Below are 11,370 nucleotides of genomic sequence, written 5' to 3' on the forward strand. Positions count from 1 at the left end.
TCACAGTAATTTTAACAATAAAAACATGGCTCAGCATCTCTATGCTATGCAGATGCACAGTGAGGAACTGGTGCCCCAAAAACCTGGTGCACAGCCTTTCCCAGTGTCCCTGCACAGGGTCCTGAGGCACAAACCTGCACAGGTCTGCTCAGAGACAACATCTTGCCACACACACACACACACACACACACACACACACTCACACGTGTGCACACAGAAAACCATCTGGCACACAGGCTAAATGCCACACCTCAGTGCCTACTGATGGCTGCAGGCACACGGCAGCTATTAGTGTGACACGAAAACATTCCCTAAATAACAGCTAGGAGCATGTCTATCCTCCCTGAGAAGCAATGAGTCTGTGTCACCAAGTCCCCAGTGCCAGGGCCATCTGCACTTGGGCAAACAGGGAGGCCTCCCCCTTCTAACAGGAAGATGAAATGAATCCCTGCTTGCATGGCAGTGCCCAGGCTGCTCCTGCCCAGGATGGGACCACAGAGGAGGGAGGTGGAACCACTCTGATTACTAAACATGGGCAGATCCCTGCAGACTCCCAAACAGGTGAGATAACTTCACACACTCACAGAGCAGTGCAGGAGCCACAGCTATAAATGATATTCTCCAGGGGTGGCAGGGAGTGGGAAGAGTAAGTTCACAGTGGAAAATTTCCTTTCTCTCTAAAGGAAGAGGCTGGAGTGATACAGAGCACTGCTGTTCGTGGCCCTGCTTCTGACAACCTTGGAAAGCCCCAGAGGAACTCCCCACGTTCCATGAACGTCCCTCCACCTCCACAGAATGAAGAGCATTTCACTGACCTCAAATCTAGGGCTGGCAGAGGAGGGATGGGCATGGGGACAGGAGACACCACACACAGCCTTGCTGCTACTTCTCCTGCATAGAACAAACTCTCCCCTGCCTGCAGACTCTGCCAGCTCTGCCCCTGCTGTGCTCCAGACACACCTTGCTTGCTGTGCATTTTACTCTCATCTGCTGCTGGAAGAAAGGCGAGGCTCTAGCTTTACTTTGACTACACTAACTGAGGAAGCTGCTCAAAGTTCACCAGCATTGCTTGCTTTGCTCGCCTTTGCAATATTTTCTACAGCTTTTTGGCCACGTGGATGGCTTACTGGAAGTCCTCAGCCCCTATCTCCTTACACCAAGTCCCAGGAGGAAGGGATGTTGGAAACTGCCAAATACAAGGTGCCAGCACTGACTGCGAGTTCAGCAGCTCTTTAAATACTGTTCTTGCAGACCTGTGGTTTCCTACTCCTGCTGGGAAAAAAACACTGCAGAACACATTGAGCCTGATGCACAGTGACATGGCTGGGCAGCCACCAGTTCAACCACTGCTTGTGAAATATGGTGAGGATTGTGCAAGGAGACAAGGAAGTGAAGGTGTCCCATGCTACTGCTTGCAGCAATACCTCTGCCCAGTGTAGGCAAAGCTTCACAAGTTCAACAGTAAATTCAATCTCATTTACAATTTTCTTTCAGTTTTTTCACTGGGAAGGGTCCTCCCCATTCACCAGCAGGCGTAGGGGAACAGAGGGTATTGGCTCCACTCTGCCACGGTGCCGTGGGCATGTCCTGGAGTCCCCTGTGTGTTGTACTCCGTGGAGAAGGCCGAGTAGCTCATTGCCCTGTACTGGCTGTGGGAAGGCACCACCCACTGCCCCAGGCCCTGCTCGGTGCCATAGGGACTGTACACGGGCGCCCGGGCCCCGGCTTTCCCCACAGAGTCCAGAGCCATGTTCACCACTCCTGTGTAGTCCTGGGGAGGAGGCAGAGGTGGGGGCAGTGGGGGCAGGTTGGTGAAGCCCTCTGGGAGTTGTTTGGAGTCGTGCTCGGGCACCATGGCAAGATCCAAGGCGTGGCACCTTGCCCGGAAATCGTTCAAGGTCGCGGTGTCACGGCTGGGAAGCTGCTGGCTGTCCCCAGCTTCATGGAACCTGGGCCCAAGGGCAGAGAGAAGAACAAGTCACACCTACCACAGTGTAAAATTATGGAAAACCCACAAAAATCCCCTGGGGAAAAGCAGGGCAAGATCTTCCCCTTGCCTACTGCTTCATCTTACTGTTACTGTGGATTTTAGCCCAAGCCTCACCGTCACACTCACAGAAAAATGAAATGCCAGAGAAGGTGAATCCAGACTAACATAGTTCAGGCTAAGTTCTAGTCTGGACTCAACCCAATTTTGCAATGAGGAAGGAAAAATGACTGAAGTCTTGTAACTCCTCCAGCACTTACTCCAAAGGACAGGCAAGCTCTGTGGTACTCAGAGCTGGCTGGGAGACCAGTTTGGGACAGGAAAATAAAGAACATTACAAAGACATGAGCATGCCCATAACCAGTGGGTTTGAATTAGAAGAGAAAGGCTATCCTTGGACCTATGACCATGCTAATCTATCATTTCTCAACCACATGTGCTCTCCAACAGAAAGGCATCCTCCCCCTATTCCCAGCTGGCTGTTTTCCTGAGGGAATACCCAGCAGAAGAGGAATCCCACCAGCTGCAGTGTGGCTTTGGAGCAGCAGGCAGCACTCACCGGTATGTGTGGTAGGACGGCGTTGGCACCTGCTGCTCTCTGGCCAGAGCCTCTCTCTGCTCAGCAGGCACTGGCGAGGCCGCAGGGAAGGCCTGGCTGCTGCTCTGCTCCGAGCCCCAGAAGGGATAGCCACTGCTCACCACCACAGGGTTACTCTCTTCCTTCACGTCTACATTCTCATCCTTCTCAAAATCTGACTCAAAGCAGGGAAAAGAAAGAATGGGAAAGAATGAGAAAGGGGAAGAGGGAGGCAAAGCTCACAATGGTCTGTTGGCAGTTGCAATAATCACAGGATGGTGGAAGGAAACACACAGCCACCTCCTGCAGTCCTTCTGCCTTAAGGGAATAGCCCCTTCCAGCTCCTTTCTGCCCACATACTGTGGTGGTCAGCCCTGCCTGCCCTCTCTCCTTAGCTGTGCTACTGCATGCAGCACCATGAGCTGGAGCAAGGAATGATTTAGCTTAAAAAACTTTCTGAATATCATTCTCTGGGTTTGTTGTGATCAATATTACCACGTTCCTCAGCAGCAGGCTCCTTTTCCTCAGGCAGCTTCCTCTTCTGGCTCTTGGCTGGACTGGGCTTCTGGCATTTGGCTCGGCCTTCCCTGGAAAGAAACAAGATCGGGGGGGTAGCTTGGATGTAAGCTTTTTTCCTAGATATATAGGCAGGGATGCTATTAGGAGGAGAAAGAAAATCCATAACATTTTTAGAGTTTAAGTAAAAAAGAGTCAGTTTTGTCCTTTTTTCATCAGGATTTTTTTTTTCAGGAGATTTTTTTCAGGCATAAAATAACACTAAACAAAATCTCAGATATATTTGTAACATTTTTTGCTTGGAAAAAACCCTCAATTTTTTTCCTTCTCTATTGCCACTCTGGGGTTACAATTTAAGCTTTTTTTTTCAACTCATCTAGTGGCTGCCCTCAGACCAAGCAGAAGATCTCACTGGTATTGGATCCATCTTTCCTCTTGCAGAAAAAATCTCCCTCTGGAAGAGACACTTTTCCACCCACAGGAAAAGGAGACAAGGGAGCCTCCAAATGTCAGAATCAAGCTGATCTCCAAGAGACCAAATGGTCTGCTGTGGACTCCTGTTATCACTGCTATTCACATGTCAGACTCCAGTCTAGCTCCAACGTGCAAGGGAGTGCAGGTCTCAAATTTGTCACACCTCCCACATTTCTGTAGGAATTGTCACCTCCCACTCCCCAAGTCTCTTGAGAAGAGGCTGCACAGAGGGACATCACTCCTAGATACAGGGAAATGCAGTGTGCACAATGCAGCAGGCTCAGCAGAGCTGGCTGGTAGGGTTTTGTTCAAAGACCTTGAGTAAAATTTACAGCTAGAACTCCAGCTAGAAACTAGAAATTAAAATGAAAAAACAGTTTACCTTCTAGTGTTCTTCCCATGTTCACGGAAACCTTTAGCAAATGGATTGTTGTCAATCTTGAGCTTTGTAATCTTTAAATGAAAGGAACAAGACTCAGCATCACAGTGACTGTTCCAAGACCTTCACCTTTATCACAAGATATTTATCACAAGAGATAAACTGTGTGAGGGTTTTGGACATGGCCTTGCCACAGTATCTCAGCTCTCCCAGCAGCTCCCATCATGGATCAGGAACTGACCCACAGAGAGAAGTGACCCTGCCAGGGTCAGCAGGGATTTGGGTGGGATTCATCTGACTAGAGAAATATACAGGGTGAGGATCTGTATCTGGACCTGCAGCCATGCTTTTTACTGCATTTGGAGCTCTGTGTCACTGACAGTGCACTCAGGACCATCAAGGTGCATGACTCATCACAGAGGAAATGTTTTCCACAGGAACCACAATGTGCCTATTTCTTCCCACTCTTCACCACAGGTGCCCACGATGAGCAGACAGGAAGGAGCCACCTTCTTCTAACAGGAATTTCACAGAAGCAGAGCCTGCACACCATACCTGCTCGTTCTGGTAGGCAGTGACAGAGGTGAAGACAGTCTCAGGGAAGCTGAACACCTGGAAGATGCTCCAGCGGACGCTGAAGAGGTCATCAGCCTGCACGATGTGGAAGCGTGGCTTGTAACGGTGCATGGAGTGCAGGATGATCTGGGACACAAAAAGGACAAGGTTGCCATGTGCCACCACTGCCAGCACACTGCAGATCCCCTGTGCAGACTCCCAGGACACCCATTTCTAAGCAGGGACTCCTGCTGGGACTGGTGTCTCCAGCAAGCCCCTGTAGTGACAGCACAGACCAGTGCCTTCCCTGGCAGGGAGCTAAGGGAACACAAGGGCTGGGCTGAGGGAAGAAGAAAGGGCACTTGAATATATTTTAACTTCTACATCACCTACTTTCTCACAAATCCTGCTTATTTCCCACAAAGTTCATCTGCAGTGAATTCCAAGAGAGCACAGCACAACCTACATGCCCATGTTGATCCAGAGTGTTGTTAGTGAGCTTCAGTTTTTGGAAGGAAACAGGTTCTTTCATCCAGTGGCTGCCAGGAGCTGGGGAATCTGGGTGGACATAGGTGCGACAAGGGAGCTGTGGCTCTGCTTTTCCAGCAACTTCCCACTGATCTTTATTCCACTGTGAAGGGAAAGACAGAAATCTGGAGCTTAAAATAAAATGCTTGCAGTACAGAAAAGGCCCAGCAAGTTTGCTTCACTGTCCATTCAGTGCACTCCTCTAAAGCACAAGTAGCAGACTCTCTCTTATGAGCCATGATCATGTTACCAAATCAGCTCCAAGTTTAGGCCTCATTTTTTCTCCCTTTCTCCCTATGGCTGCCAGAAAAGTCTGACATTAATCATGATTAAAACTGTACTGCTTACAATGAAAATTAGTTACCTTTCCAGCTGCTCCCCAAGCAAAACTGACAAATAACTCCAGAGAGATATAAAATCCATCAATTACTTCTGAACTTTGTCCAAGGAGAATTTATTTATCAGTGTGACAAGTGAAGCACAAAGATTAATCTATTTCAAACAAAGATGAAAGGACAGCATAAATTCTATTATTTAAAGTACTTACCTTGTACCTGAAGTTATCCATTGGCACAAAATCTACCAGCATGAGGTACTTGGCATATGGGATTAAGCCAGAGACTTTGATTTTGCATTGAGGAAACATTCGTCTGAAGGAGAAATGAAAAACAGAGTATAATGGTTTCTCTGTACAGTGGCTGTTAATGATCAAGCAGCATGTCACATTTACTCACTACTGTGCAAAGCCCTGTGAGCAGTATTTCTCCAGCCAGCCACTGACCATTTGTCCATCTCACTGATGGATTGTTTAGTCCTGTGGGGTTAGATGGGATAGACACTAACAGGGCAGCAGTCACTGAGGGCCTGACACTGTTTCAGCTTTTGTTCTTCCAATTCCTCTAACACACCAGTGGGAAACTTGAAAGGAACTATTTGGAGGTTGTACGTAGTTCCTGGCCTGCTGCAGCTCTCACAGCCCTGGAGGATGGATTAAATCTGAGCGTGGGCAGAAGACGTGCTCTCATCTAAGAGCACACCCAGCTTTCTGTTCCCGTACTCCCTGCCACTACTTTTAACTTCTGACTCTGCAAAAAAGCTTTGACAGCTACCTCCCTACCCAAAGGGATTATTCCAGCTCACAGCAGCTTTGACACAATACTTTACAGCTTCACAATTCCATCTTCTTTCACTGCAAGCTCCACAATACATGACTCATTTATACTTCAGAGGAGTCTGCACACACAGATCTTTAAGATTCTGGGCCATATTCTTGTCTGCAAACACAGACTCAAACCCAAACATTTACTGCTCAACTGCTGCTGCCTGTGACCCAGGCAAAGGGAGCTCAGGGAACTTCCAGAGCAACCTCGAAGTGACAGGAAGAGCACCAGTGTTAAGTGGTGAGATAAGGGTACAGGAGTTTTCTCAGCACATCAGCCCCACAAGTAACCTTTTGCACTTCACAGTTTGGACTCCTATGACACCCTGAAAGTGCAATTCTTCTGCCAGAATCAGGAAGATCTGCATAAGTGGCTACAAAAGCAGTTTAAGGGCCACCATTCAAAAAATTATCACCTGGAGACTTTGCCAACAGCTCAGAGGGGTGTGGCGTGTGTGGTCAGCTGTCCTGTGCCCCTTACCTGCCAGATTTGGTGATGATCATCTCAGTTCCTATCTGGTGAAACTTCATCCAGAGCCCCATGTCCTCGAGGGTGACCACGATGGAGCTCTGTGGGAAGGGCTCCAGGCTGGGGGAAGGAAGGGCCTCACACGGCGCTTTCACGTCTGGAGGGAGAAATGAGACAGTGGCTGCAGACAGACAGGAAGGGAACTGACCCTGGTCTGGGCAGTCTGTGCCACTACAAACCTCCTAAAAACTGTTCATTTTCTTCAAAGGATTTTTGTTACTTAGTAGGCTCAGAGGTAGGGAGCCTTTTCCAACAGGTTTGGTTTTAGCTGGTGGGGCCTTTTGTAAGATCTGTGTGTTATACCAACTCAACCTAAATTCCACTGTTACAAAACCCATGCTGGCAGGTAGCCACAATCCACTGTGCTGGTATGATCAGGGTTACACAAAACACTTTATCAAGAGAATGCAGTGAAAGCTGAAAGGACTGGAAAGATTTTAAGTGCACCAGTGGCTAATAGGGGAAAATGACAAGTAGGTGGTAGCAGAGGTGAAAAATGCCCCCAGAAGACAAAGATGAGACAGACAGGAGCCTAAATGTAAGAGAAGGCAAGAAAAGGAGGTGACAGAGACAGACTAGGGACAAACTATATTCTGAAAAGAGAATGGCTGGTCTGAACTGGAAGTGGAGCTGGGGACCACTGAGGAGCCTGTGAGAGGCGTGGAAGGTGTATTTTCAGTAACACACCATGGCAGGGCTGCAATCTGCCTGCTTTTCCTCTTGGAGGCACAGGACCAGCTGTGGGCCTGGGGAAGAGGAAAGGGAAAGCATTCTGGAGGAACTGCCTCTGGTGTTGATGGTACCAATCACCTCTGCACAGCTATTTGGATTAAAAACTTCCTTAAAGCCCCCAGCAGGTGCTCTCAGCAATATTGCAAGATTGCTGCTGCCCTGCTGAAAAGCCCAGTTCCATTTTAGGTCAGAATGTGACCCAGTACAGTTCTGGCAGGCTGAGCTCAGAGCCAGCAGGGTTTAAGAACACTGCCCTGAGGAGGGGTGAGGAGCCTGCTCAGCAGGGCACCCACAGGAGCTGGGCTGTCCCCTCTGGGTGGTGCATTAGCAGCCAGGCACAGCTATTTGTTTAAAAGGTAGATTTTTCTGCCTCCCAGCCTGATCAGGTTTCATTCAGAGCATAGCAGAAAAAAAGGGAAATTTTACCTTGTTACAGCTTTCCTGAGTAATGTCTTCAAAAGAGAATTCACAAAAAGTAGACAACTATTTTCAGAGAAATTAGCTTTTTTCACAAAGGCACATCTTTCCACCAAAACAACCCAATACAACTCTAAGTGGTTCTTCCCTAAGGATTAAGAAGTATAAAACATTAAAATGTAATTTTGTCTGTTTGTAGAGGTCTTTAGGCATTTAAAAAATCCTCTACCCTTTTTTCTGCTTTGATCCAACATTAATGAACTGGCCAAGAAGTGACACCTAGTTTGCTCACCAAGATTAGCCTGTTAACATCTTCTTACGAAAGCTTCCCCCATATCCTCTTGCAAAGACATGAAAGCTGCCATGAGACATGCATTTGGTAGCTCAGTGCAGCACACGTATCAAAAGGAGTTACAATAAAATTGGGCTGATTTCCCACAGGAGCCATCCAGTCACAAATAAATGCAAACAGGTTTTGATTAGCTAGACAGATGCTCACTCCTTCCCCAAATGAATTTTCGAATTAACATTTCTTTAAGCAAATTCCAATGCCATTAAAAGAGACTACAAGAAGGCAGATCTCGGGAGTCTTTAGTGAGGGGAGATTTCCAATGAAGTCGAGAGGAACTGAAGTGAAAGGAGTTCAACACTGAATTAAAAATCAAAGGCAGATGTCATAATCTGGTTTTTACCACAATGAGTCCACAATGCACCTGTAGGAGCACAATGCTGTAGGAGACAGGGACAATAAATGCTGCAGCTAAGGTTTGAAAATGCAGTTAATGCCTTTCACCCTGCAGGTTTGTGTGCACAGGCTGAGCCTGAAAAGCAGGACATGATCAGTCTGCATGAGGACTGGAGGCCAGCAATGGTGTGAGCTGGGGAATGGATCCACTCAGCTGCTGTCAGCTTCAGCAGGACCCTGCACTGATGGATCTGTTTGTAGGATTCTGTTTGCTAATTTTGTTTGGATTTTTGTTTCCCTCCTAGTTTGTGCCTGTGTAACTGATGGCAAGGCTCATGCACTCACCCTCCCACAAAGATGCCTGAGTGCTGGAACTATGGCACAGAGAGGTTTGGGCAGAGTGTCCAAGCACTGAGTGGAACTTGTGTGAGCTGTACTTCTATGGTTTCATCTTCTGTGCAACTTGGTTTTCAAACCATTATTATCAGAAAGAGATTTAAACCTTTTCCAGCAGTTCTAGCTTTACTTTTTTAAAAATATTCCTGTTATCATTGTGTTGGTAACACCATACATGGCCTGTTCAAAAACATGTTCTTTATGTCCACGTGAAATTGAAAGGGAGGAAACTGCTATGGTAAAGGCACTGAAAATTAAGAAATCTTCAGTCTATTCTGTGCTTGATTTCAAGGTCCTTATAGCATAGGAGTAGCTTGTGCTACAGTTTCTGTATCTAGAATGAGCTGTACATATCTTTTTGTCATCTTGGGGACAGAAAGGAAAGAAGGAGAAATGTGAGACAATTTAGTAGTTTTAGGAGGAAGATCTCTGGATAGAAGATGCTGGAGTACAATTGCCTCACCTAAGCAGTTCCTCAATTCATTTTCCATTACTAAGACAATGTTAAAATATCTGAAAATTTTTTGCAGCCTTCCCAAAATGTGTAGGATAGGATTTGCAATACTGGGAAAACTCCAATAAGGGAAAGAGCTATGCTTATCTTGACTAAAATCAGTTATTATTACATTTGTCGCTATCTTCCAAGCGAAGCCCAACACTCCCAGCTATCCGGTCTCCACCAGGGAGGAACGCACATCAATATACAAAGCTTTCTAATAAATTCATCTTGCAAACAAGCAAAAAAACCCTCCCATGTTCTCTGATCTTCTCAATGTCAGCAGAAACACCCTGACCCTCTGGAGGGAGCCTCATTTCTCAGACCCAGAGTTTTTTGGCAATAACAAAAGTATAATGTTTTACAAATGCAACAGCTTCATCTCAGATGCATCACCTGGAACGTTTCTGCTGTAGGGGGTCATACACCAGAAGCAACCCAGTAAGAAAATCAGCTGAATACTGCAATATTTGGAATCTTTAACATGAAAAAAAAATAATACAGTCTACTTTTTTTTTTTTCATTGCTGTTCCTTTGTTTTTAATTTAAAATTCAAGTGGCAGAAATCAGTATGAATCAGATCAACACAGCTGGGAAAAAAACCAAAACAGCAGCAAAGGTGGAAATCATCTAAATCACTGCACGTGTATTTTGCCCATGGATGAGAGGAAGAGCAGAGGAAGAGCAAGGAAACTGAGACTGCACAGCACCTCTGATGTGCCTATAAACTGGGCCACGTTTTTTTTCTGATGTAGAGTGAAACCACAGAGTAAATTTAGGGTTCAGTTGCACTGACAAATACAGCACCTCTGGGCTAGCCCTCAGTGTGCCAAGGCATCTCTGTCCTCGTGCCCAATCCAATCATGCTCTACACAGGAGAGATTAACAGCTTGCTATGAGATGGGCTGAAGGAAAACATAATGAAACCCCAAGGAAATCACAGAAATCCTGTGCTGGGCGTGAACCTGGAAGGAGTTGGCTATGCCTGATTGGGGTTCACGATTTCAAAGAACATAGGAAATTGGAAAAAAACCCCAAAACCAGAGAGTTTGTATCAGAACTGTTATCAAAAATATAACGAGTATTTACAAACTTTCTGTGGCCTTCCACCTGAAGAACTCAGTGCTTTGCAGACAATACACAAACAACACCTCCAGCTTTCAGCTGAAGGGTCACACCGCACAAGGCGATGTGGGTAAGGGAATTTTGGGCACAATTGTGAGCAAACCTTTACAAAAGAACTTCTAAGGCTCTCAAAAAACCACTCAAATGCACAATTTTTCATCTACTCCCATGAAAAAAACCCAGTTTTTAAATCCTCTCTAGCTCCATGCCCTCTTCTAAAATGCTGGTAAGCCCTTCAGGAGCGCTTGCTCCCTTTCTGGCACGGGTCTAGGATCTTTCCGTGCAGTGACAAAGGGAAGGAGTCTTTCACTTACCTGGTAAAGCTTGCATTTTTCCATGTACTGTGACGTCGAGGAGCTTGCAGGGCCAAGAGAGCCACCAGAGTTCTTACAAGGGGAGCCAAAATAGTCCAGTTCAAAAGCAGGTCTGATTTCCTGAAGCAAGCACAAGCCCTTCCTTCCGAGATCCAGTGTCAAGAGTGAGCGGGATGAGGATGGGACTCCAAGCACAGCTAGCCAAGGTGAGTTCCTGTTTTATGGAGGCTAATGAGCAGGGAGGAGCTTCCCGCCAGGGTTGTCCCCTTGCGAGCCTTTGATGTCCAAAGGGACAAAGAGAGGAAGGATCTGCAGCAATGGCTGGGGCTAGGGGAAGAAAATCAAAGAGAATTAACATGGCTTTGACATACAGGAAACCCTACAGGGGAAATGCACCTTGATTTACTGCTAACGCACTTTTAAACAAATAGAGACAAGACTGAAAACATCAGTTGAGGACTTAGCTACAAAATAAAAACAAATCCCTTAAACAGCAAGCAG

At 46.6% G+C, this 11,370-nt stretch overlaps 1 protein-coding gene across 1 annotated transcript; it reads right to left on the reverse strand.

Moving 5' to 3' along the window:
* Positions 1 to 358: 358 nt before the first annotated feature.
* LOC121344462 (T-box-containing protein TBX6L) lies at positions 359 to 11,019 on the reverse strand. The gene is made up of 9 exons (XM_041420446.1): positions 10,870 to 11,019; positions 6,657 to 6,801; positions 5,564 to 5,666; positions 4,955 to 5,119; positions 4,489 to 4,635; positions 3,937 to 4,007; positions 3,060 to 3,151; positions 2,547 to 2,739; positions 359 to 1,949 (listed from the first exon to the last, which is right to left on the reverse strand). The coding sequence occupies exons 1-9, from the start codon at positions 10,883 to 10,885 to the stop codon at positions 1,523 to 1,525; spliced, it is 1,359 nt and encodes a 452-aa protein (XP_041276380.1). The 5' UTR covers positions 10,886 to 11,019; the 3' UTR covers positions 359 to 1,522.
* Positions 11,020 to 11,370: the final 351 nt, after the last annotated feature.

The sequence above is a fragment of the Onychostruthus taczanowskii genome, unplaced genomic scaffold (assembly GCF_017590055.1).
Source record: "Onychostruthus taczanowskii isolate IOZ18803 unplaced genomic scaffold, ASM1759005v1 scaffold64, whole genome shotgun sequence".
Taxonomy (NCBI): domain Eukaryota; kingdom Metazoa; phylum Chordata; class Aves; order Passeriformes; family Passeridae; genus Onychostruthus; species Onychostruthus taczanowskii.

Coding starts and splice junctions, on each gene's coding strand:
- LOC121344462 (XM_041420446.1), bottom strand. Junction 5,120..5,563: donor TGGATAACTTCAGGTACAAG/GTAAGTACTTTA, acceptor TTCCCTTCACAG/TGGAATAAAGATCAGTGGGA. Junction 2,740..3,059: donor GCCTGCTGCTGAGGAACGTG/GTAATATTGATC, acceptor GCTTTGAGTCAG/ATTTTGAGAAGGATGAGAAT.